Consider the following 26,975-nt stretch of genomic DNA (forward strand, 5'->3'; position numbering starts at 1 on the left):
AATCCGCCGCAGCATTGGCTTATGTCAGCGTGGATTGGCGTCGCCTGGTGGCTGGTGGCTCCTGAGGCGTCGCCTGGAGGTAGCCGTGGCTCTTGCACGGGGATGGCTTGGATGGGGCTTGATTTGGAGCTGCGGTGTGTGCTCCTGCCAAGGGGACCTCAGCGCCTGGGGAGCACGGAGGGGATCTCTCTCCACTTCATACTCACTGGGGCTGCTGATTAGTAGAACGGACCCAGCCCAGCTCTGAAGAAGGGTTTATATATAGACTGCACACAAGCATATGCTGTAGCACTTCAGTTATAAGCACTATTCAACACTATTGCCTTATTGCTGATAACGAGCTATTTATTATCTATTTTTATGGTTTAGCTGCTAAATTTAACGGAACCTAATTTATTAGTGGCTGATTGATGTGGGATGAATAAAATTGGGGGATACATTTATCTGGGGGAATCAATTCTGGGTATAATTTATTAACACCGAATTAATTAGCTATTAGGAAATTGATTTATTGGCTGATTGAGTTAGGAGTACAAATTGGAAGTAAAGAGGTTTCAGAACTTAACTAGCTTAAGGGATAATTACTAGCTAATTGATTAATGAACTACATTAAGGGTTTTAGAATTAATCAGCCATTTAGGGGAGGTTAAATTGGCAGGGTTGATTAAGTGACTGCGGGAAGGGCTCTTAGTTAGCAAGGACAGTGGTGACAGAGACAGAACTAGAATAGGATTATTACAGGTCATCTGACATTGGTTGGAGGTGATTGTGGAGACCAGTGGGGGATGACCGGCCTGGGGATTCCAGTACTCCTGGGGAGGGGAAGATATGAGGGTGGTGATGATGCATCCCCATGAAAAGATGGCACCGTGGTATAACGCGGATTTGCGATCGATGAAACGGAGGCTCAGACGACTAGAGAGGCAATGGCGACGGACTCATGACAAAGCAACCAGAGCATCTTATAGAGAGTATATGAGATCCTATGAGATGGCAGTCAAGGCCACAAAGAAAGTTAACTTTGCGGCCAAGATTGCATCCGCAAATTCATGCCCGGCACAATTATTTAGTATTATTCGGACTCTTACAACTCTGCCACAAGGCAGACCAAACTACAAGGAATTGGAAATAGGCTGTGAGGCTTTTGCAATATTTTTCATGGATAAAGTCTCGTTGCTCCGCTGCGACCTCCCTGCCAGAATTGAAATAGTAAGTGAACTCACGGCTCCATGCCTGTTTTCGGGATCGGCTTTAGACAGCTTTACAACACCCAGCTTGGAGGAAGTTGACAGAATCCTCGCAACTGTACGCCCAACAACATGTGATGTGGACCCTTGCCCATCCTGGCTGATTAAAGCTTGCCGGATGGAGCGTCAATATTCTGTACGGGATATCGTAAATAGGTCCCTCTTGGATGGACTTTTCCCAACACCTCTTAAAGAGGCGATAGTCCATCCCCTCTTGAAAAAACCAACATTAGACCCGGCCGAATTGGCACACTATTGGCCAGTCTCAAATTTACCCTTTTTGGGTAAAATTATTGAGAGGGCAGTAGCGCTACAGTTGCAGAGCTTTCTGGAGGATGTTTCCATCCTAGACCCGCACCAGTCTGGCTTTCGCCTGGGCCATGGGACGGAGACGGTTCTGGTCGCCTTAGTAGATGATCTCCAGTGACAACTGGATCGAGGCGGGTCAGCAGTACTGTTGCTGTTGGACCTATTGGCGGCGTTCGACATGGTCGACCATCAGTTGCTGGTTCACCCCCTTGCCGATGTGGGGATTCAGGGGTTGGCTTTACAATGGCTTTCCTCCTTTATCTGTGATCGGGGACAAAGGGTGGCAATCGGGGGACGATCGTCCCAGAGGCATCCGCTTAATTGTGGGGTGCCTCAGGGACGGTGCTTTCCCCAATGCTGTTTAATATCTATATGTGCCCCCTTGCCCAGATTGTCAGGAGATTTGGGCTGGGTTGCCATCAGTACACAGATGACACCCAGCTTTATCTGCTGATGGATGGCCGGCCTGCCTCTGTCCCAGAAAAATTGGCCCTGGAGTTACAAGCTGTGGCAGAGTGGCTCAGGCTAAGTCGTCTGAAGCTGAATCCATTGAAGACAGAAGTCCTCTGTCTGAGTCACGGTGGCCTGGGAAGGGAAATCCCTCTACCAGCCTTTGATGGGGCACCACTGATATCGGCGCCTAAAGTCAAGAGCTTGGGGATGCTACTGGGGCCCACATTGGCTATGGAGGCCCAGGTAGCAGCCACTGCGAGATCCGCCTTTTTCCATCTTAGGCGGGCACAACAGTTGGCACCCTTCCTAGAGCGCAGCGACTTAGCAACAGTGATTCATGCAACGGTCACCTCGAGACTAGACTACTGTAATGCCCTCTACATGGGGCTGCCCATGTCTCGAATCCGGAAGCTGCAGCTGGTGCAGAATGATGCATCCAGGCTGCTACTGGGTCTCTCTATTTGGGATCATGTACAGCTGGGGCTGCAGAGACTGCATTGGCTGCCAATAGTGTTCTGGATTCGCTACAAGGTGCTGGTTATTACGTTTAAAGCCCTATATGGCCAAGGACCTGTCTACCTTAGGGACCGTCTCTCCCCATATATTCCCCAGAGGGTACTTAGATCTGGATCACAAAACCTATTAAAAATCCCCGGGCCAAGTGAGGTGAGATTGAAGGCTTCCAGAGAACGAGCCTTCTCTATTGTGGCCCCCCACTGGTGGAACCAACTCCCAGATGATGTTAGAGCCTTGCGGGATCTTGCCCAATTCCGCAAGGCCTGCAAAACAACATTTCAAATGGCCTTCAACAAAAGTACATAGTTGCTCAACATCATGGTATGGAACTTAGCACCAAAACTGCTGTTTTAAAATTGTATTAATAATTTTAAATTGCACATTGTTTAATTTTATTTGATATTGTTGTAGTTATTTTTACTGCTTTATGGTTTTATTGTTTTATTGTTGACATTTAATGTTGTTTGCCACCCTGAGCCTGCTTTGGCGGGGAGGGCGGGATATAAATATGAAAAATAAATAAATACATACATGTTTTAAGTTTTGTTTTTTTTAAATCTTTAATTGTGTTTGTCTGTGTCCTTTATAAAGTTTATATCTCTGCTACCTAATCTTAAATAGGTACACATATGGCCTGGTTCAACATGGCTTGGCCCTACCTGACATGGCCCACCCCAACAAGGTTTCATTTATGTCAGATCTCGCCCGCATAACAAATGTGTTCGGCACCCCTGCTCTAAACAGTGCTCCAGTTCTTAGCCTTAATAGGACTGGAGAGGTGTCAGATATATAAGGAATATATAAAGATACATGCCATTTCATTAAGAGCTTCAGAAATCTATTCTAACATGTGGAGGAAGTACAGAACATTGTACAAATCAGCTAAGTATTAAAGAAAAACTTCTCAGATCCATTGTGGGAGATTTCCTTCTAATCAGAAAAACAATGTATATCCTCTCAAATAATGCTTCAATTATTAATCCTCATACAGTTGGGATAATCATTTGTTGTAATGAGAAATAAATAAGATCTTGGCTTTTCAAGAGGCCCATTAAACCTTGCACATTCTATGAGAACTCTGCATAAGTGATTTGATAGAGGGCATGATGAGAAATTTGAAAATAAGTAGAATGTATGGTTTCTTTCTCAGAACACAGCACAAAATAAATTGTCAACATTTTCAAGGTACCTCTAGCCACAAGGCATACTTAGAATTTTGCCTATTCAAATTATGCCAATTGACGGAGGTAAACAAGTGCATGTGTATGAACAAGTTACATTTAATATGTAGGATTCATAATATGTAGTTTCCTCAGTTAACTGGATTTTCTATGTCCAGCCAAACACAAGAAGTGGCTTGGCATTTAATGAATTGTATGTAACTTCAAATGAACTGGTTAACTTTGTAGCTTTTCAGAGGAGTACCTCTCAAACTTCAAATAATGTTGTATTAACTAATAAATACTTTTTGTACATTTGAAGGATATACATAGTTGGATAACATTGTCTTCTCAGTGCTTAGAATGGTATTTTTATTTTACAGTGAAAATGAATCATGCAAATAAAAAGTATATTTTTGTAAAAAAAAAAGTAAAGGAAACATTAAAATACCCACCTATTTATTATTAGATAAACACGACCATTGACTTTGGCGTGGCTTTGATGAGAGAGATGAAAGCACAAGAATACATGTGATGGCAGCATGAAAATTGGTTAGAGAAAGAGAAAGAGGTAAGAGTAGAATGTTAATCAGGAATGAATAGATAAAGGTATCTTACCACAAAAGGCACATATTTTCACATCAGATTGAAACAGTAAGATTAGTAAAATATTACAAATCATGCAGTTAAAAGAACTTGGAAGCATATAGGTATACTTCTTCACATATATCATTCATGTGTGAAATTTACTAGCAAAGGAAATAGTGCTTGAGAGTCTCTACCATATATGGTTTTTACAAAGGGTTACAAAGATTCATCTAAAGTAGGTCCATCAATAATTATGTTCCCCAGAGAGTGCTTAGATCTGATTCTCAAAACCTGCTAGTAATCCCCGGGCCAAAGGAGGCCTATCTGAAGTCAACCAGGGATACGGCCTTTTCAATTTCAGCCCCCTGCTGGTGGAACCAACTACCGGAAGAGGTGAGGGCCTTGTAGAATCTTGGGCAGTTCCACAAGGCCTGTAAGACAGTCCTCTTCCGGTTGGCATATAACTGACTGGTACCTAAAAACTGCGAAGGAAGAGTAGAATAGCACCACACTGTTAGATCGTTTTTGTTTTATTGTTTTAACTGTTGTAAATTATTCAATGTATTTAATATTTATTAACCTTATTGTTTGAATTTTATGTTGTAAGCTGCCCTGAGCCCGCCTCGGTGGGGAGGGCGGGATATAAATTGAATTAATAAATAAAATAAAATAAATTCTCTATAACAGCTGAATGCTGAAGGATAATACACCACAATGGCAGTTGCTGGGGGAGGAGTAGCAGAGAGACATGTTGGCCTCTGTACCCCTGTCATGGCTCTTCTAGAGCTCCTATGAGAAATAGAATGGTGATTGTAGTGCTAATGGTGGTCAGGTAACCGTAGTCTGACTTTGAGTATAGGAGAAGTCAAGTTGCACCTTTAAGACCAACAAAGTTTTATTCAGAACGTAAGCTTTCGTATGCAGGCATACTTCTTCAGACGAGGAGATAAGGTATATAGGTAGGGGTCCCAATCCTCCCGCCCTAGCGGGGGACCCCAGGTTTTCCAGCCTCTTCCCCCGCTCCCCAAAGAAACGGAAGCGGGGGAAGAAACGGCGCGAAGGAGCGTGGCGAGCCGCCCCTTCTCCGCTTCACCATGGCTGCTCCTCCGAGATGGGCTCAGGCTGGGCCCATCTCGGAGGAGCAGCTGGGATGGGGCGGGGAGGGGGCGGCGGCGGTGCAGCAGCATCGCCCGCTCCGCCTCTGAAGTGGAATGGGGGGCGCGGGGGGGGGCGCATGCGCAGTGGCTCCATTCGAGAGCGCGTGCCGTGCAGTTGAGGAGCAGGCTGAGGGAAGGCGGGCCAGCCGGCTCGCGGCTGTCTGGCCTCGGTCTGTGGCGGCGGCGGCACCCGCAGGATGTTCCGAAGCCCCCGGGGCTATGACCTGCCTCCCTGGCTTCCTCAGTGGCGGCTCTCCCTGCGCCGCCCTCCGCTCCCTGTTCAAATCCTCGGGGCGGCGCCAGCAGCAGCATCACCATCAACTGCGCTTCACCGCCCGGCGGAGGCGAGGAGAGTAAGCTTGGACATTAAGGTGAAGCGCCGTTGATGGTGATGATGCTGCTGGCACTGCCCCGAGGATTTGAACAGGGAGTGGAGGGTGGCGCAGGGAGAGCTGCTGCTGAGGAAGCCACGGCACCTCAGCGCGGATGCTTCCTCCGAGCTCCCCTCGAAAGCCGCCGGCGGGGGGTTCCGCCCCTCTCGGGTGGTGGTGGCGGCCAAGACCACCCGCTATGAGTTCGAGCAGCAGCCGGCTGGCCCGCCTTCAGGAGGACCTTAAGCAGCTGGTGAGTGGCCTTCCTTGGGTTGACCCAGTGCAGGGGTGGCCAAACTGTGTCACATATTGTGTGATTCTCGAAGCCCCCACAGCCTCATTAAAACTAAAGTTACTTTCTTTCCACCTCCCTCCCCCTCCATCTATTTGTATCCCTTCCTTGTCTTGCAGCTCTCAGACATCTGCCGTTCATGGCTTGCAGCTCCCAAACATCTGATGTTTATTATATGTGGCTCTTGCATTAAACAAGTTTGGCCACCCCTGACCCAGTGTGTGGGGTGGTGGTAGAGTCCTCAGGTGCTTTGTGGGGAGGGCTGTACCACCTCAGAGAACAAGTGCATGATAGCAGTTGGGGGATGATAGCCTAGACAAAAAGTGGAGGGGGTTCTTTACACAAAAAAAAATCTGGACTGGAGGGTTTCAGTCTCTTCTCCCTGGGCTGCTGGTATTGTGTTTGCAGAAAGTCCCTTTTTCTGTGCAAGGAGGAGCATTCAGAAACAATACCATATCATTGGACTACTGTGTGGTCCCTTTAATTGTGATGGACAGAACTCCCTTTGGAGTTCAATTGTGCTTGTCACACCCTTGCTCCTAGCTCCACCCCAATGTCTCCTGGCTCCACCCCCAAAGTCTCCTGGCTCCACCCCCAAAGTCCCCAGATATTTCTGGAATTGGACTTGGCAACCCTATATATAGGCAGCTGGTTCCATACCTATAAGCAGCTGCAGGATTATTTCCTCCAAGTCATTCAGTTTCCTAATAAAAGGAGTTCCAGCTGAACGCCTTAACCCCAAGGTAGTATGATGAAGCATGACTACCAGGTGCTGTGGAATTGCATGCAGAGGAGTAACGACTGTTGTCGGAAGCCTCCAACAATTAAGAGGGCTGGAAGGGACAGCTATCTTTGTGCATAATGTGGACAGTTTCATTTCTGTAAATAAAATATATTTGTTCTGCCAAGATAACCTTGCTCTTGTGAGCTTCTTTGAGCACCCAAAATTTATTTAAAACCCCTTGCCTCTGGCAAAACAGTGATAAATTGTTCTGCTCCAACAGGGTGCTTCTTCTGTTTGTGTAAACAGTGATATGGTATGATAGCAATCACCATAAGTAAAAACAAAATAAGTGCAAGAACAAGATTTATGTTTTAATTAAAATTAATGGCACTTGTTAGTTAAACTAGTAAAATATGTATAGGATTGGGTACTAGTCCAAACTCTTTCATAGAATCATAGAATTGGAAGGGGCCTCTAGGGTCATCTAGTCCAACTCCCTGCACAATGCAGGAAACTCACAAACACCTCCCCCCTAAATTCACAGAATCTTCATCTTATACTGAAAAGCTCCTCTTAGGATAGCAATGGAACATAGAATTTAAAACTACTATGTTTGATGACCAGATTGGAGGAGGCACAAAAAAAGGACATGGTGTCTTTTATCTGCCAATCTGAAAAGACTTAACATTCCACACTGCCCCAATGTGAGAAGATTTGTGTAAGAATTTCTTACCTTTAACTTCAACTATTCAGTGGTTCTGAAAAATCCTGAATATTTTCAGGAGCTTTCAGGCTTGGCCATTTCAGATAGCTGAAATTCAGCCCTAATCTATATCTGCTTGAAAGAATAGCTGGAAAGATATTTTTGGGATATTTTTTCAACTCAGATGTAGCCGGATGTAGCCGAATGCACACCCCTAATAATGTTTGTGACAGATAGGGAACTTACCCTACAACTGTATCATTGCTTAAAGATACACGATTTTACCTTAAGTGGATAACCAAAGCAAAATAAACAAAATTTAAAGGCTAAAGGTAAGGAGATAAGAAAAACTGTGCAAGGTCACTTCCTCAACAGAGATCTGGAATGAAATGCTAATAGTATGACAGTTGGAAGAGAACAAAACAGGAAGAAATTCATCTCTCCCTTTGTGGCAAGTATAATGAGGCAAAAAGGAGGACATCTGAATGCCAGTTTCTAATCTAAAGCTCTGCAGTTCTCAAATGTACAGACCCCAAATATGTGACTACACAGAGACTATGAAGAACAGAATTAAATTTGAAAAATAAGGGATATGGAGATACAAAATGTAGTTAAAAATCCTTTGATGAAAAAGTAAGCAAGGATTATTGGTTACATTTTGTATGCCTATACAATATGGTAAACTCCAATCATTATGAAATGTCTAATAGCAGGCTTTACAAACACAACATGGCAAACATCATGAATATCATACTTTAAGAATATCATTAAGAATATCATACTTGGACTCCTAAATTGACAGTCACAATATTTTATAAGTTTTAATATCGGGCTAGATCCAAATAGGGGGATGGTAAGCCAGTGGGACTACCTCCCTGGGAGCCTTCTTTATTGGGGTCTTGAGGGTAGAGCTCCCTCATAGGGAATCCACATTACACCAGCCTTGGGACTGGCACCCAGCTCCAACCCTCAGGTGGCAAGGGAACCACATTGGTGGACCCCTGGACTTCCCATCCTCTGGTGTTTCCTCAGCAGTGGCTGCAGTGAAGGCCTATGTTACTGGCCAGCAAATGTTTTGCCCAATGATGGTTCCTGCCCTATGCTGCAACTGTACTTAATAAAGGCTGTGGCCATTTTTCAACAGGATAATGTGGTCTTATGTTATTCTTCCCGTTAGCCTTGCTCCCTTCCTTGTCTGCAAACTTCATTTAAGAATACCATCCCTGAACTCCTAAATGAACTGTCACAATATTTGATAGATATTAAAAATTCAGGCAAGTTCCCTACCTTCAAATGCCCTGGTTATGTCAAACTGTTATCTGCAAGCTTCCACACCATTACTTGTAAGTCTTAATAAGTCTCAAATTATGTTAAATCAATTTAATTCTCTTATGGCAGCCCAAGGAAACCTAAGGCATTGCCATATCACTTTATTGAAAAGACAAAGAAGTTCAGAGCACACATGAAAACAAGTTTAATGGTAGGTATACAGGACATTCTGATTACAGAAGAATTCTTCAGATATACCATTGAAGTTTGGTTTTTGTGGCTATTCATATGTTGTTCTTGATTTAAACATCCACAAAATAACCATAAACTAAGCAAAAGTTCTGCTCAAATGTATTTAAAATACTGCCAGTTTTGCAAGACAAAGTACACAGAGAAAGTTGGAAAATCTTAGATTTGCTGCATAGGAAAGTATACACTGTGAATTTAACACAAACATACTTATAAGGCTACTGCATGCAGACACTACACATCTTTCTATGTTGGGACACATATACATGCATTTATTTTTGCTATACTGCAAAAGAGTTTTAAAAATCAAATAAAATGCATGACTATTAGTTTGGAGAAGGAGTTTGAGACAAACTTTATCAAAATATGTATTATACGAATGAATACATATGTTATAATAAAGAACCATTGTGTGTGTAAAAACCCCCCAACTCTGACCATTGAATAACAGTTACATGGTTTATGTCACAGTCCTATACAGTTTAACGCTGAAACTATCATATTGTACTGGAAAATATTATCATATTACATACTAAAGCATTCTTCTGATCCATAAACCAGTTAAATGTAAGACTTGTAATTAAAGCTGTGGAACCAAATCACAATCAAACCAACTCCCTTTCCTTAGCTGAACTAAAAACTGACTTACTCATATACCAGTGGTGAAAAAGCTACGACAGCCAAAGTACGACATGCAATCTGCACCTCATTTCCTTTGAGCTGCCCACATTTTAGTTAATTGCTTGGAAGAAGATATGAATTCACTTACAGTATGCATCTGTCATGTTGAGACTCCACTTGCCTCCTTACCCCAAAGCAAGCAGCCAAACTCTACATATTAAAAAATGTCTGCAAACTGAAAAACCATACATCTCATAGACTATGCAACTACATCCATTGGTGCTTTATCTCAGGCCAGGAGATTTTGCAACTGTACTGAGCAGTTGCAAAACCTCATGGCTGGGAATGAAACACTGTTAAGATGAATTACAGAGTATATGGTAATGTGCAATTTTCTTTGTACTAAAAGATCTCGAACTAACAAACGTTGAGCCTACATGTTATAATTTCTCAAACTTGCACTTTCCTTTTTAAAAAAGCTTTTTTGTTAACATACAGGACATGCACGGTATGGGAAATTATTTTCTTCAACTCTTAGAATAAGTCTTATGGTATATGAATTACCTACGCAAAATAGACAAAAATCTGGGAGAAAAAAATATTTCATCAATGGAACACAAGATTCCTTTTACCCAATTATGATGTGAAGACAGACCCACGTTAGTTTTGAACAGCAGCAGTAAATTTAGAATTCCAGGGTGGTAGGAGAAGTGAAAAACTCACAGAACTCAGGGCCAAGAACTTGAGACCCTGAAAGTAAAAACAAATTTTACCTGTAGATGGTGCTGTCCTGTTTGCTGGTTACAGCTTTTAAGTCTGTAAGCTGGAGGAAACGATCATGGAAGTAATGCAGGTGTAATATACACACCAACAAAAAGGAGGTTGGAATAAAGATGCGGGTGAAAAGCTCTGTGACAGAAAACTTTCTCAACCCAAGATCCTTTAGTCTGAAATACAAAGCAGAGTAAGAGATAACTACATTACCCAAGCAAAATGTACCTGGCAATAGATCCAAATAGGCAGTTGTGTTGGTCTGAAGTAGTAAAACAAAATAGGAGTCAATTGCACCTTTAAGATAAACTTAGTTTTATACACAACGTAAGCTTTCATGTGCATGCACACTTCTTCAGACGAGGAATGAGGTACAGTAAGCAGAGCCACATATAGCTGGTGAGGTTTGGAATTCCAAGTGATACAAAGTTAAAAACCAATAGCAGAATAATAAAATTAACAAATTCCGAAAACCTTTGATCTGGGTTGAATTTGCGTGGGAAACCATAAAACAGTAACATGTCAGAATGTGAGAATGCCTGTTAATTATTCTATTGCTAATAAACCTGGATCAAAAAGAAGAGATTTCTTTCCCAAGTTTATCTTTGACCCAGGTTTATTAGCAATAGAATAATAAACAGGCATTCTCACATTCTGACATGTTACTGTTTCATGGTTTCCCACGCTAATTCAACCCAGATCAAAGGTTTTCTGAATTTGTTAATTTTACTATTCTGCTGTTGGATTTTAACTTTGTACTACTTGGCATTCCAAACTCCACCAGCTATATGTGGCTCTGCTTACTGTACCTCATTCCTCATCTGAAGAAATGTGCATGCACACGGAAGCTTACGTTCTGAATAAAATTAAGTTGGTCTTAAAGGTGCAATTAACTCCTATTTTGTACCCGGCAATGTTTCTTGTTCCTTAGAAAGCATACTCTTTACTTGTATTAAACAGCTTTTCTTTTGAAGAATATTAAAATGCAGTTTTGAGAACCCCACTGATAAATATATGCAGAACTGAAAATGAGTAATGAACCTCAATTATAGTTACAAGGAGCTCAAATAAGAGTTTCTGGAATGGGCCTTGATCAGTTTTGTTTCTGTTCCTTATAATGCAGATCATAGTTGCATTTTCAGGATTAATTTTCTGTACTGAATTAATCCTGGAATTCAAGAAGTTCCAACATTCACCTAATTTGTCCAGATGCATATCATAGTGTAACTTGGCAAGGAAGAACCCAGGAACTACTGCCATTGAGCAACCTCCATTCACTTAATTGAGCTGTGGAGAACCAGCATAAATTCCTAGTAGGGCTATAGTAAAATAGAATGGTTCGGGAAGGGACTCTGATAAAGGGAACAGGATTGTAGTCTATGCTGCTATTTAGGGTATTATCTATTTATTGTATGTATTATTCTGCTCTTAATGCATTGTTTGACATATATCTTATTTTTGCCACCGTTTCTAGTTTTTGTAATCCTTGTCTTCATGCATTATTAATTAGATTACTCATGGTATTTGACATTGATTTACAACTGATAATCTACCTTGAGCTTCAGTGAAAGACAAGTTATAAAGTAAATCCATAACAAACCCAAACTGTACCCAAATCCATCATCTTTGCTCAAGCAAAAGTAAGTCTAAACTAATGGAAAATACTAACTGTGCATCATTCATCCCTGTCATGTTTCTCCACAATCCAGGAAATGACTCAAACTGAAATGTGTAGATGAGGACAAGCACTAGCATTGTGTAAACCACCACCGATATCCAAAAATATTTCAGAATTCGCCGCCACCATTCATAGTGCACCTGAAAATTAGAAATTTAAAATGATTACAATTTAGCAAATATCCTGCAGAGTATCAGCTGAATTGGTAAATATTGTGCTAAATGAAAGCACCATGCACAGTCTTTAACTGAACATTAAAAATATGAGTAATTTTAGGTCCATGAATTATTTGCCTTTTGTGGCCACAGAGTTCAAAGTAGGCTGTAGTCACGCAGCTATATAAATTCTTAGATGATGCTAATTTTCTGAGTCTATCGCTATTTAGTTTTCCCAACTTAGTATTCAGAACTGAAAAAAAAGCAGTAGTTAGTTATTTGTGGATGGAAATCAACAGTTACTTCTTGGGTCCCTTTAATATTTTTGGACAAAACAGACCATAAAATCTGTCTAAACTATCCAGAAAGCCTGTGAGGTGTGGACACCACCTCCTTGGTGGAGTTTGTTCCATTTGCTTAGAGGACTGGGGTAAGTGAATACTGGTCTCTATTTTTGCAGAGTTAACTATGAACACTGTCTCATCCCCTACAGTGCTTAACGTCTCTATATAATTATACAAAGAGATAGCTAACTGTTTTAGTATATGATGCCATCAGCAAGCAAAGGTGTGCATTTGGCATAAACCAAGCTGAAAAAATACCCCCCAAATATTGGTATTTTTGGGTATTATTTAAGTCAAATGCAAATATTTTTGGCTACTGGTATAGCTGATTCTGAATAACAGATGAATTTTTCGGCTTTTATTCAGGTATATTCAGCTACACTGAATGGGCAGTGGGAGCTGAGAGTTCTATGCTGCCTTTACTGGGGCTAGCTCCCCTTGCAGCTTGGTTTAAAGAAGAGCCTTTTGAGTGTTCTGATAACTTCCCAATTGAATTACTGCAAACTGAGCTGCAAGAGGAGTCAGCCCCAGCCAAGGTGGCATGGAGCTCTCAGTTTCTGCTGCCCTGGCTGATCCTCTCTTGCAACTTGGTTTAAACTGAGCAGCAAAAAAACCCAGCCCAGGACAGGGCCGGATCTAAGGGGGCAAAGGGGGGTGCTTGCCTCAGGTGCCGATGGAGGGGGGTGCCAAATTGGGTATAGAGTCCATTATATTCTATGGGACCATAAGATATTTTTTTAATTTTGCCCCCCCCCCCAAAAAAAAACCCATGTAGATCCAATCCTGGCCCAGGATCAGCTTGGGCAGTGGGAGTGGGAGTTCCCTGCTGCATGCAGATCCTGGGGCCAGCTTCTCCTGCTGCACAGTTTAAACTGCATCACAGAGAAGCCAAGCCAGTCCCAGGGTCAGGCTGTCTCTTAAAAAAACCCAAAACCAATATTTTTCTCCTCAGGGCTATTGGACACAAAACAATTTGGGCGTTCAAAAAAAAAATACCATACCAATACTAGGATCTGGGATTTTTCAGAAATACTGATTTTTTTCTGAGTCCAATAGACCAAAACTGGAAAATACTGATTTTTTTTTCATACCTCTGCTCACAAACTATCCCACATCAGATTCAGGAGCAATAATGAATAGACTCGAACAATGTGTTTAAGAGCTGGATGACAGTGTTCATGATCTCAGTATGCTGCTTTGAGAGCTCTGATAACTTCCCAGTTTAATTACTGCAACAGATCTGATGTAAGGCTGCCCACAAATATTTGTTCGGGAGCTTCAGTTGTATGAAAAATCCATTGATTGATGAAGAACTGTCATAGAGACTACAGCACACCAATTTTGGCATATCCACATTGTTTTGACAGTTAGCTTCTGTGATGAACAAATAACTTTTATAAGAGACTTAACTATTAATCAAGAAATCTCAACTCAAATTTGTTAATTCCATGAGCTTACTATGTATACTTGGGAAAGTTTCAGTCCCAACTCCAGCAATCTAAAACGCTTTAAAACAATATGGTGCTAATATCAGAATATCTTTTCAGTTCAGTTGGATGATGGATGTTCTTCCTGCTACTGTATCAGCATGTTAGGATCAATTAAAGGTGAGCCAGAAAAGTATAGTCTTGCAGGCCTTGTGGATCTGCGCAAGGTCCCAAAAGGTTCTGGCCTCCTCCAGCAGTTGATTCCTCCAATGGGGGGTGGATTCCACCAACAGGGGACAATATTATTGTCAGAGGCTGGATTCTGGGATCATATTATCCATGCTGAAAGATCTGCAATGGCTGCCTGTTTGTTTCCAAACACAAATCAAAATGCAGGTACTTTTCTTTAATATTCTAAACAGCTTGGGGCAATGATACCAGGACTGCCTCCTCCTGCCAGCTAAGATCTTCTTCTCAATTCCCACTGTCTGTGCCCCTGTCTGCAGAGGTGAAGTGTGTGGCAATCCAAACCAGGGCTTTCTTCATTATCCAGTGGAAGTATTTAAAATGGGAAATGAGAACACTGATTTGAATTGAGAGTCTAAAATCTCTAAGGTCTCAAGGCCATATCGTTGGAGGAATTGTAAAACTAAAGGCTCCCCATATCGTATGTGGTGAGAATGTCCAACAGTGTCAAATTTTTGGAATAAAGTGGTAGAGCAAATAAGACTATTATATTTGATCTAACCATTCCCGTAGATTTTAAACTTCTTATATTTGATATCTGGCCTGATAAGCTGGCGAGTAAAGATCAGAAATCTTTAATCTCTACAATGTTAGTGATAGCTTGCATGACGATTGCTAAAAATTGAAACCCCCACGATTGAAATGTGGTATGATAAGTTATGGGACCAGTATGTAATGGGAAGACAATGGATAACCCTTTCTTCAATAATGATATTGATTTGACTATAACTTATGATTTGCTTTGGGCCCTGGTTTTAGAATTCTTTGGGAAAAAATTTTTTTTGCTTAATAGAATGAATTATAGGCTATTTCTTATTCTATTCCTAATACCTAGCATATTATGTACTTTTTTATAAATTGTTTGTTATATGCATCCAATGGTCTAAATTGGATTCTTGTATGTTACATTTACATTTTTATTATTTATTTCCCTATGCTCCCTTTGTATTTGATTAGATTCAATAAAATAATTTTAAAAACTAAGTTATGGGACCAGTATGTAATAGGAAAGACAATGGATAACCCTTTCTTCGATAATACTGATTTGGCTATATATTATAATTTGCTTTGGGCCCCAGTTTTGGAATTCTTTGGGCAAATTCCTCTTTTGCCTAACAGAATGAATTATAGACTATTTCTCAATTCTTAATACCTAGCGTATTATGTACTGTTTTTGTAAACTGTTTGTTATATACATCCAATGGTCTAAATTGGATTCTCATATGTTAGATTTATATTTTTATCATTTATTTTCCCTATGCTCCCTTTGTATTGGATTAGCTTTAATAAAATAAAATGCATTTTAAATAATGATTATTGAGAGTCAAACATCAGAGCTTTGCACTATCTGAAGTTAATGAACCATCATCAAAGGCAGCTCCATGTAGAAAGCATTGCAGTAGTTCAGTCTCCTTATACTGCATTCACATGATTTTTATGTTACATTAGCAAGTCACTGTGAGGACTTCATTCAGGGGACAGCAACTAATAAGCTTATTACATATGATGAAGCAAAAAAGAGGCAAAAAGAGAAGCATCTGCACAACATATACTAACTGCACAACATATACTATCTTAACAATCTACTGAAAAACAGCAACTTTTAAAAAAATATCTAACAGTCTAATTTTTGTTTGTTATTTTAACATAACCTTATTTCTCTGTTTCAGAACTATACTAAACCACCTTAACATAATTAAATTTACACTTACCCTGTTATGCCACTTAGATGTAAATGAAAATCAGGTTTTGTATTACTTACCTGATACAGGGCTACACAGAACAAGAAGAGCACCATGTAGATGATTTTGTACATGACAATTGTTCCTTCAAAGCTGACAAAGAAGAACATTCCTCCAAGGACGTAAATCCAGTACTTAACAAACATAGCCATCACCATATTTCCCAAGACTTTCATTACATCTTCCTCATCTTCCTCACATTCCTCATCTTCTTCCTTTTTACATTCTTCATCTTTCTGTGATTCCTCTTCACTTTTTTGGGAGTCCTCTTTGCTTTCTTGGGATTCCTCTCCGCTTTCTTGGGATTCCTCTTCTGTAAGTAATTACATTTTCTTTACTGAACTGTCAACTGACCTCTTCAATAATACAATATAGTGATTAAAAACTCAAACATGTTTAATTAACATTGCAGAGCGATCTATCTTCGTCAATCTTTCCTTAGAAAAGCAATTCCTACTGATGGGGTAAAAAGAGGATAGCCATTCAGCCATATATTATATGCTATCTTCTAAGACTACCACAGAACAAAATGGATTCAGTTGAAACAGATCACTCTGAGACAATATTCCCTCTAAGCTGTGGAGTCTTGTGAGCAGAAATTCTACTTTGTGAGCTACAGGCATTAAAGTTGTGAGCTGCCGCATAAATTAGTAGCCATTTTTCTTGAGCTAAGCCAAAAATGCGTGAGTGGAGGCTAAATGAGCCTGTATGGGAAAGGGCGGAATATAAATCAACCAAATAAATAAAAATAAAATTAAAAAGTGAGCTAACTCACACTAACTCAGCTTACAGTGAACACTGCTCTGAGACATATTTAAACATTCAAAATTCAAGGATACAATACATGGATAGAATTCATGGATTTTTTTTAATGGTCAAGTGAAACCTCCATATTCAGAGACCATGAACCTTAGTCACTTGGACACAACAGAATGGGAAGATTGGAGTTTACATTCCCAGCCTGGGGCTTATCAGAGGCATAACTAATCACTGAAGATAATAGGATGCTGGATTAAAAAGATTGGGTTTCATCCAGTAGGAATCTTATTATGTTCTTGCATTCCTACTGTATTGAAGAATGAAGGCAGTTTCTACAAAGTCATAGTAATAGGGTGGATACACATTTCAATTATTTTACAGATGTCATGTTTATTATGCCTGACCTGGATAGCCCAAGCTAGCTCAATCCCATCAGATATTGGAAGTTAAACAGGGACAGCCCTGGTCAGTATTTAGAAGGGAGACCACCAAGGAATACCAGAGTTATGACATAGATGCAGGTAATAGTAAACCACCTCTGAATGTCTCTTGCCTTATGGGGTCGCCATAAGTCAACTGGCTTGACAGCACTTTCCAACACCACCATATTTATTATATGTAAAATGTAGTTTAAAAAATTGGTTTAAATCACCCCAAATTCCAAGGAAGGAAGGAAAGGAGGGAGGGAGAATCCAAAACCAGATAAGCCAGGCATGTTTTATAGCAACTTGCTGGTGCATATGTTGATGCAGGCTAGGCTATTCATGGATAAGCAGTCTACCACCAACTCATGCAGCTTGTAGTCCCCCCTTTATATCCTGCCATCAGCAGGGCTGCCAATATGGAGGGACAAAATTGGGGGAGGGACAACTGCAGAGGCAAAGGGGGATGGGGTGACAATTCCCTCAGTCGCCTGCCTCATTGCCAGACCCCTGAGCCTGGATGGAGGCCAAGCAGGTGCACAGCAGGGACTGGGAAGGAAGTTGTGCCATGCTCTGGCTGAGGGTCCTCCTACTCCCAGGGAAGCATGCAGAGGAGTTTGGAGAGACTTGTGTGTAGGGGGGACATGGCGAGTTTGCAGTCAGTGGGAGCAGCAAGTCCTTTCTGAGGATCCCAGCAAGCCTCTGGTTGCTGGTAGGGTAAATCCTCTGGCAACATTGCAAAATTCCTGCTATGGCAAGCGGGCGGGAGGGGGGGGCTGCCTGTCACATTCCCTGCAGGGTCCTGTTTGATGGGTGGGGATCGGCACCAAGTTTGCATGCAAAGGGTCAGTCAGGATCAGATGTTCTCCTTCACTCCCCCCCCCCACACACTTCTCTTAACTAGTTGGCTTTTTCCTTTTCCCAAGATCCCTCCCCCCCCCCAAAAAAACCATCTTCTGGTGGAGAAAAGGCAAGTATATGCCCCACAAAAATGTGCCCCACTAAATGAAAATCCTGGCTCTGGACCCCACCAAATGAAAAATCGTGGCTAGGAGCCTGGGGACAAGTTAACTGGAGGGCATAATGTAGTCCCCAGCAGAACGTCTCTCAATTTTTTGTAATATGCAGTTCTGGGTGCAGCCACTAGGGGCACAGGGAACCTGAGCACAGCAAAAGGCACTCTACTATCTACTATTGGCTAAATTTGCATTTCTCTAAGACTGAAGCAAATGTACCTAACAGATCATCAACCAAGCCAATACAAGACAGCATGCTGGTGCTTCCTACAGTAATTGTCATCCTGTCATTGGCTAACAGCCTAGCCTTTCTCTCTTTCTTTCCCTGCACATTGCACAGCCAGATCTTGCAAAGGCGTTAGGGTGCTGCAGCAATATAAAACAACTTTTTCCTTAATTTCTCTCCCTCTTCTCCACACTTTTCTTATTCAATTTCGCTATCCTGACAGCTAATTTTTTTCTATGTCCCCCACCTCTTTATTTTCAATTCTTGGTCTCAAGTCCTTCTCATCACCATCCTGCTTGCAGTAGTACAGTAGCAAACCTTTATTAATATTATGAACAGAAGGGGGGGGGGAGTTAGTATTTTTCCATGATCTAACCCTTTACATGCATGGTAATGGCATATTAATCTGTTTTAGTGGAACACAAGTTAGAGCTCCCAGTTCAGGCACTGGGTCATTATCAATATTATTGTGTTGGTGGAATATCTAATAGCTCTTTGTAAAGGCTACTTGGCTATGTAACAAATGATATAATCTTTTTAATGTAATTAAAGTTAGATTTATAACAAATACCATACCCAGTCTTTCTCCTCAGTGGAGACCCCAGAGCTGCATTGTTCTCCTGTCCTCCATTTTATTCTCACAACAACCCTGTGAGGTAGGTCTGGCAGAGTGGGTCACCCAGCAACCTTCCATGGTGGTTTGGGGATCTGAGTATTAGAAACACATGACAGGTTGCTTAAAAGATCTCATTACATGTTGCTTGTAGTGAAGATAATCTGATCCAAGATGTTCCAAATTGCTTCATTTTTGGTACTGCAACTTTCATCATCATTCTGGGTTTGGTGGCCAGTTTTCAAACATGTAGCACTAATTTTCTAGTTATGCCTGCCACAAAAAGAGACCTTTAGCTTCCTGTACAGAACTGAGGGGTTGTCTCACCTGAGCCAGGATTTTCCCATGTCTTTCCATTTTGGCCCTGGAATTCCCACAATCATTCTGAAGCTGTTGACCAATTTTGAGTTTCCTAGCTTTATACTCTGATGAGTCGTCCCTGACAGTGTGGTATAGTGGTTAAAATGTATAACTAGGATTTGAGAAACCTGGGTTCAAATCCCCACTCTGCAATGGAAGTTTGCTGGGTGATCTTGGGCCAGTCACACAGTCTCAGCCTAACCTACCTCACAGTGTGGTTGTGAGGATACAATGGAGGAGAGGATAATGACCTAAGCCACTCTGGGGAGAAAGGCAGTATATAAGTAAAATAAATAAATAAATAAATACATGGATAGACAGGCTGATTATTATTTTTTTACTATAAATCCATGTTAACAGCAAGCCAAGTGATTTATTTTCATGTTATTTTGTTTGAAAAGGGGCCATGGGGAGGCCCATGGAGAATCTTTGATTGAGGGCCCATGGTGGCACTTGGCAGCCCTAGACATCAGAGTAAATATGCAATTTGTACTGAATACTAAGACCTTACTGTAGTTCTCATTTGTTAAAATAGGTACTCTGAAACTTTATAATTTTAAGAACACACACAGGAACAACCCCGCCCCCGAACTTTTCCTGAAGTACATTTTTATTAACCGAATGTAGATAAATACCTGTTCTACTTTTTAACCAAGGTAAAGATCTAATTTTGTGTAGTGATCTGTGAGGTCATCATATAATGTCTAGGTGACATTGCTTGGTAAAAGAGAATGCTGCTAAATGAAAATAGGGGTGCTCAAGCACCCATCAGTTTGTCATAAGACACAAGCAGGGAACAGATTTTCTCTTGGGCTGTTTAGCTGTTCATGAGTAGCTCAAGCATGTTTGGTGGGTTACTTTACATGTATTGGGACAATACAATAAAATGCAATTGGCAGCAGGGCTTTTTTTTGTAGAAAAAGGCCAGGAGGAACTCATTTGCATATTAGGCTACACCCCAATGCCAAGCCAGCCCAAACTGCGTTCCTATGTGTTCCTGCTCAAAAAAAGCACCCTGACTTTCATGCTCACACATTCTCATACCACCTAGTGGGAACCGTTGCTTTCCCCAACCATTACTGCCCAGTAGCCAATTGTTTAACTACAGAATAAACTACTGGTCAATAGAAAATTACAAGCTAACTACATTTCTGCTAATGAATTTGTTCCCACAGTTATTTTTTCTGATTATCAAACCCTATTTTCCTTGTCTTAAAGGATTTTTTTTTGCTACACAGCTTATGTCCTGTCAGAGAGAATCAAGATTTGTTTAACACTCAGCTGATTGCTTGGAGTGCTACAAACCTATAAATAAGGATGCATATAGGCCAATGGAACTTGTCTTGCTCCCAGTCAGTGGCAGTATGGAAAATGAAAAATATATCCCCCCCCCCCCCCGCAATTAGGGTCTACTAGAACAAAAAAAAAAATCAGTATTCTTGAATATTTCTGAATATCAGCTATAGGTATTGTACTGCGATTTGGGTATATATTTGGGAAATGCAAATTTATTTGGCTCTATTATATCCTATAGATATAGGATCACCATAGTGTATAATGGAGGATCACCATATACACCATAGTGATATAGGATCACCATATACACCATAGTGTATAATTATATCACCATAGTGTATAATGGAGAGTCCCACTTGCTGAGTTGTGCTGTGATGGCAGCGCAACTTGGCTACTTCAAACTTTAAATGCCTTCAGTTCACTAGCTAAGTTGCGCCACTCTGGTGGCATGACTCAGTGAGTTAACTCAGAAGGTATTTAAAGAGACTGTGGTCTTTTAAAATGCCTTCTTGTCATGCTCAAATAAAAGCGAAATAATATCTGCTTTTATTTAGTCATGGCTATTTCAGTAGCAACATCAGATTGTCTAATCTGTATTCAGCTGAATAAGTACCCCAAAACACCACTAGGGTATATACCAAGCACACTCTCCTAAGGTATAGCCTACATTTGTCATTGCTTCTTGGAACTTGGCTGCTGCCACTTAGCCCCAAAGCCAAGATCCAGAGGCGCTAGCAGGCCACTGAGGTTCATCTATCTGGTGATGGGGTGGGATATTGGAAGTAACAATTAGTGTAGCTTGCACCAGTCATCCCCTTCCAGCCCCACAACATTTTATTTATTTTTAATATCACTTTTCCTAGAAAGCTCAAAGCAGTTCACAGATAAAATCAAATGACAATATCCATGAATACTTTACAATCAGAAGAACCATGACACGCTTTACAGAGCACCACAATAAACCATAATATCAATGGAAGGTTCTCCTAAGCAGCTATACACATTTTCCTGAAAAACGTGAGCACTAAAAATGATAATATCTCTTTTATGCTATTGTGTAGTATTCCACAATTATGGTGCTGTCACACACATACACACACAGAAACAAACATGTTCAAGCAGAGACAGTCTGAATTCCAGTGAAGGAATGAAGAGACAGCAAACCCTGCTTGAAAGAACCTAAATTACACATGGCTTTAGTTTGGGCAGTGAAATGGTGAGAAAACACATATGTACTTTATTCAAGCATCTTCTTACTGAAATATGACTTTACCTTTCTCTTCGCTCTCTTCATCTTCTACTTTGATCTCAGATAAAACAGCTTCCTTTAACTGCAAAGCTTTTCGCTCAGTGAGGTGTTGTCTAAGCAATAGCCAGAAAGTAATCTCAAAAAGAACCTGAAAGCAGAAATGCAAACAAAAACAGAAGACACATTGTTTGTTCAATGTAACAGAAGCAATCTGACAAACAAAGAAGCATAACAAACAAACAAAGAATTGTTTTGACAAACCTAGCTTTGATATCATATTATGGAATGAGCAGCCCCTTCCCCTTACCTGCACTGAAAAGAATACTGGGGAACTGAATCCTGTGGTCAATTCCAGACATTTAGCAAAACAAACAAAGAATCAAACAAATAATGTGTGGATTAGGTTTCCTGGAGGAGCATCCCCTTGGATCCTCTCTTTTTAAGGTAGATATAGTGTTAAGAAGGAGATTTGTAGGTAACCGCAAGGACAGGCCAAGTATTAGGGCCCAGACACTGTCATGAACATGTTCAGTAGCATCCAGATCAAGAAATACAGAAAACAGTTCCCTGTGCTCCTGACAGTATGTAAGGCCTCATGGAAGTCCTACCATCACACTCACCCATAACCGCATCCTGGGAAAGATAATGGAGCGCCTTTGAAATGGAACCTTTTGAAGTGCTTTGAAATGTAACTGCTCATGCTTGATCCTCAGCAGAGCCAAGGAGCGAATCCATGAAGCCTGGTGTTTGAAACCCCACATTTGGGAGGTTTAATTAATGCTAATTATATTTGCCAAAATATATTCTGCAAGATCAGCTACAGAGGCGAGTGCCCTATATTAAGTGTGACTTCTAGAGCTCTCAGAAAATCCTGTAAACATGTGTGGATTATGGATACAGACTCAGAAAAATTTTTTGTAAACATTTATTCATAAATATATAGATGTTTTGAATCTGAACAGAATAATTTTTCTTCACCTGACGGTAGGGGTAGAGAGTGCACAGCTAACATATGCCTGGCAGGATGCAGCGTAGTTAGCCTATCTTTTTCCCTGTTCTATACTCTGCAGTCAGATATCTTTAAGTGGTACCAGACACTTGGTCTGGAAGCTGGCCAGGCCGGGGATGGGAATGGCAACACAACGCTTCTGCCTGGTGGACCAATTATTGATTTGGCAAGGCTGTCTCCTAAAAGCTCAGCTGAAGTTGGCTGCAAGGTAAGTGAGTTCAGCTGCACTAGTGGCAGGTGCTGGAGTTCCGCTATGTTGTGCACTGGCAAGGATCCTGCAAGGAAGTACTGTCCTCAGTACCTTGCTCTAGATCAACTGGGAAGGGTGTACACAGGCCTGGTGCTTGGCCTCCTTGGAGACTGAATTGGATTCTGTGAGCTGGTCAGAGGGGGTCATGATGATACTACCAAACAGAATTATCTGGAATGTTATCGTTGTACACAATGGGTTTTATCCAGACAAAATTTTTCCTTAGTGGAATAGAACTGTCTTCCTCCAAAACTCAGAACTGGTAAGAGTGGCAAATATATAGCTGCCTTTCCAGCCAGGGAATTATTCTAGCATGCAGGCCTTATTCCTGATCAGTAACAAAAGTTGGAATTGTGTCAGTTGAATCCAAAATTCTTTCTCCCAACAAAGATAGGCTGACCCCTTCTCCTCTCTGTAGAAAACAGCTGGGTAGAGGAAGAATTGGACCCAGACAACCTACTCTTTGGCATGCTATGCGTGAGCACACATTCCTGCCCTTCCCTTCACAGCTCCAGTGGCCAATGGGGCTGTGCCACCTTTCCCTCCACAATCACTAATGGAGGGAGAAATTCCCTCCTGTAAATCTTGCAGGATGGGCACACAGTCTGTATAGTAATACCATTATTTTAGTATAATCTCTTTTCATCAAAATGCAGGATCATGTAGTTTTAGGAAACAGGCAATGACAGGAATGTCAATAAAAAATACAACAATGCTTCATCAGCAGATACACATCTTGTGCCTTCAAGAATAGGGAATTATGTAAAAGAATACCTCATTCTCTGTTCACAAAGTCAAAAAAGCACTATATCTGACTGAATTCAGTTTCTTATTTTCATTCCATTTTATGGATCTAACACCCATACATGGTATCAAGTCAACCATGGTACTATTTTCCCTGGAGAGCAATCTTTTCTACAAAACAATTCATTTTCTATTGAAGTCATAACATATTTTGCAAAATAGAGAAAATTATGATGTTACTAGTGCTTCTGCATTGAAGTCAAAATTAATGTTTGTTTAAATCCAAAGAGCCCTTCATTCAATGTAATAAAGCTAGAAGACACTCCTCCATTATTACAATGTGTACACACATCATTTTAGTTTGTCTTAATATTTAATTTTGTACTGTAATATAATTTTCCTGATAGCTGTTAGTTTTAGATAAGGCATTTTCAAAGCAGCTAATCAAAGTTATAGCAAACTTGCTGGCAATATATTAAAGCAGTTAAATCTCTTGTGAGAAATTTATAGCATCAAGGAGAGACAGCGAAGAACATATCTAACAGAAACTCTGAACCATTTAATCTTTTTTAAGAGCACTAATGCTACCTTTGAGAGAAGATAATTCAGCGTTTGCTAGTTTTTACATTCATTATAAATTAAGGAGCGGCCAGCAGGGAATAAGAAATACAGAATTCACTGAGAGAATCTCCTGCACCATAATGATGATAGTTTGGCTAGTAAAATATAGTAAGTATTCTATCATACACATTTCTTTTGTGGTACCCATAACACAGCTTCAGTTATTGTGTATCCACTCTCACTTCAGGGGGGGAAATCTACAAAATGTAGTTAATAGGATAAAGTAGAAAACTCCTTTTGACCCTTCCAAAGCTATGCCTAAGACTCAAAGAAACATCTGGAAAGACAACAAATACCTTTAGAACTTCAGTCTATAGTAAAAATTATGAAAGGGCCAGTACACATGCAGAAATGCTCCATAGCCTAAACACTGTACTTTTAAAAATACATCCTGTAATTAACTGTTCTCTTTACAATCGTATTAAAAATGCTGCATGAGTACGTATACACATCTCTTTAAACACTATTTACCTTTGATGCTAATTCACCAGGATCTTTCCGTTCAAAAAATCCTGAAACTTCAGGGAGTTCATTATTATTCATTTCAATGCTCCATATATATTGGAATGTTAATAACAAATTTCCATAAGCCACCATAAAAGGAGAACTGATCATAGCATATTTCCTTCGGTCACGCAACATCCAAAGTATGCAGGACCATATCAACAATATAAATGTTAACCAGCTATGGTAAGTAATACTCCAGGCCTTAGGAAAAAGAAAAACAAGCAATTGTGTTATGTTGCAATAGCAATATTAAAACATATTGCTGCCTGACTTCTTGTATTTCTAGGCCACAGGTGTATTTTCAGTAAAACAACAATATCTTTTAGTAGGGTTGCCAACTTTGGGTTAGGAAATTCCTAGAGATTTGGGAACAGCCCAGGGAATAGTGTGGGCGTGGGGAGGGAAGAGAGCTCAGAGAGGTATAATGCTATAGAGTAAACCATTCAATACATTTTCTTCAGGGGAACTGCACTCTGTAGTCTGGAGATCATTTGCAATTCTAGAAGATCTTCAGCCTCCACTTGGAGGCTGGAAACCCTATCTTTTAACCATGCTGTGTCTATTTAATCTAATGAGAATAGAGCAGTTCCCAGCTATGACAGTCCTACCACTATCTGAGCTGAAAAATGAATTCTGTTACATTTAAGCCTGGGCCTTCTTTTACCACTTGTTTTATACTTCTTGAGTCCAAGGAGGTAAGGTGGAATATAAATAAATAGATAGATACTGGAAAACCAAAAATGTTATTTCGGGCATTTCAAAATTCACAGATGATAGCCAAATCCATTGATAAAGTTAATATGTATAAGAAGAGAAAACATAGGTCATGGCTGACAAAATGTATCATGGCAACTATAACATAGAAAAAAAATTGGTTTGTTTTTTTAAAAAATGTCTGCTTCAGTTTTGAGATTTCATGATTCAGTTCGGTCCAAATCTTCACATTTTTGACCAAAGTCACATTTAATGAGGCAGTGGAATCATGTTCGTTTCTCACACATTTTCTCATTAGATATAACATTTTCTCATTAGATATAACATACGTCTTTATAGCAAGGAGGACAATGGACAGGTACGAGACCCCTTTCAGTGCCTGACTCTGGCTTTTCCTCCCACCTATTACTTCAGCATTGGGTGGGTAGCCCAGCCAAACCTGCCACCCTAGCCTGCCCCACTATCTGCATTGTTGCTGACAGGGTTGAGGTGGATGATGTTGCCTTCCACCCTTTTCCCTTTGGAGCCCTCCACCTTGCCTTCCCTTTTCATCTGTGAGAGTCTTTGATGCTCCTCTGAGATAGGATAATGGGATAGATTCATCCATAGATGCTCATTCGATGTTCTTCCAAGATAGGATAATGGATTAGATAGACCTCTCACCTGTGTCGGTATAATTGGAGCCTCTCTTGGGGGCCATGGCCGCATGTGGACAGGGCAAGAACAGAAGCAGGTGGACAGGGGCTTGCACTAGACAAGTCCCTAATAAACCTTCTAAGTAAATTGGTGAATCATTTAGCATAGTGCAAGTCCATTGCCTGTGTTATCCTCTTGAATAATTTAGTGTTGCATAGTTATGCCTTCCTGACCTCCTCAGGCAGGTTGTTCCACAAAGTGTGGGACAGAATGGAGAAGACAGTTGGTGATTGTACCTATTTGCAGGTTTCCACTTGCAGAAGACTCTACTCTGATGAGCAAAAGTTGTGACTGAGCATAGGGGACAGGCAATCTCACATATATGAAGGTCCAAGGTAGGGTTGAATACTAGTGCCGGGATGCAGCTGCAGAGGAGGACCTTGGCAGCTGGTTTGCCACAAAATGCTGGACAAGATGACACATTGGTCTGATCAAGCAGGTTCTTCTTTTGATCTTCCTTCAAAGGCAACC

General features: G+C 40.8%; 1 protein-coding gene across 1 annotated transcript in view; it reads right to left on the bottom strand.

Annotated features, from left to right (window-relative positions):
* The window catches only part of PIEZO2 (piezo type mechanosensitive ion channel component 2), a 399,620-nt gene that overhangs the window by 108,460 nt on the left and 264,185 nt on the right, over positions 1-26,975 (bottom strand). Inside the window, exons 13-18 of the mRNA XM_060244021.1 lie at positions 25,059-25,295; positions 21,988-22,111; positions 16,043-16,335; positions 12,100-12,248; positions 10,433-10,606; positions 4,141-4,182 (exon numbers count right to left, since the gene is read on the bottom strand). Coding sequence (XP_060100004.1) covers positions 4,141-4,182; positions 10,433-10,606; positions 12,100-12,248; positions 16,043-16,335; positions 21,988-22,111; positions 25,059-25,295 — 1,019 coding nt within the window. The remainder of the gene's footprint in view (positions 1-4,140; positions 4,183-10,432; positions 10,607-12,099; positions 12,249-16,042; positions 16,336-21,987; positions 22,112-25,058; positions 25,296-26,975) is intronic.

This window comes from Heteronotia binoei, chromosome 7 (genome assembly GCF_032191835.1).
Source record: "Heteronotia binoei isolate CCM8104 ecotype False Entrance Well chromosome 7, APGP_CSIRO_Hbin_v1, whole genome shotgun sequence".
NCBI classification, from domain to species: domain Eukaryota; kingdom Metazoa; phylum Chordata; class Lepidosauria; order Squamata; family Gekkonidae; genus Heteronotia; species Heteronotia binoei.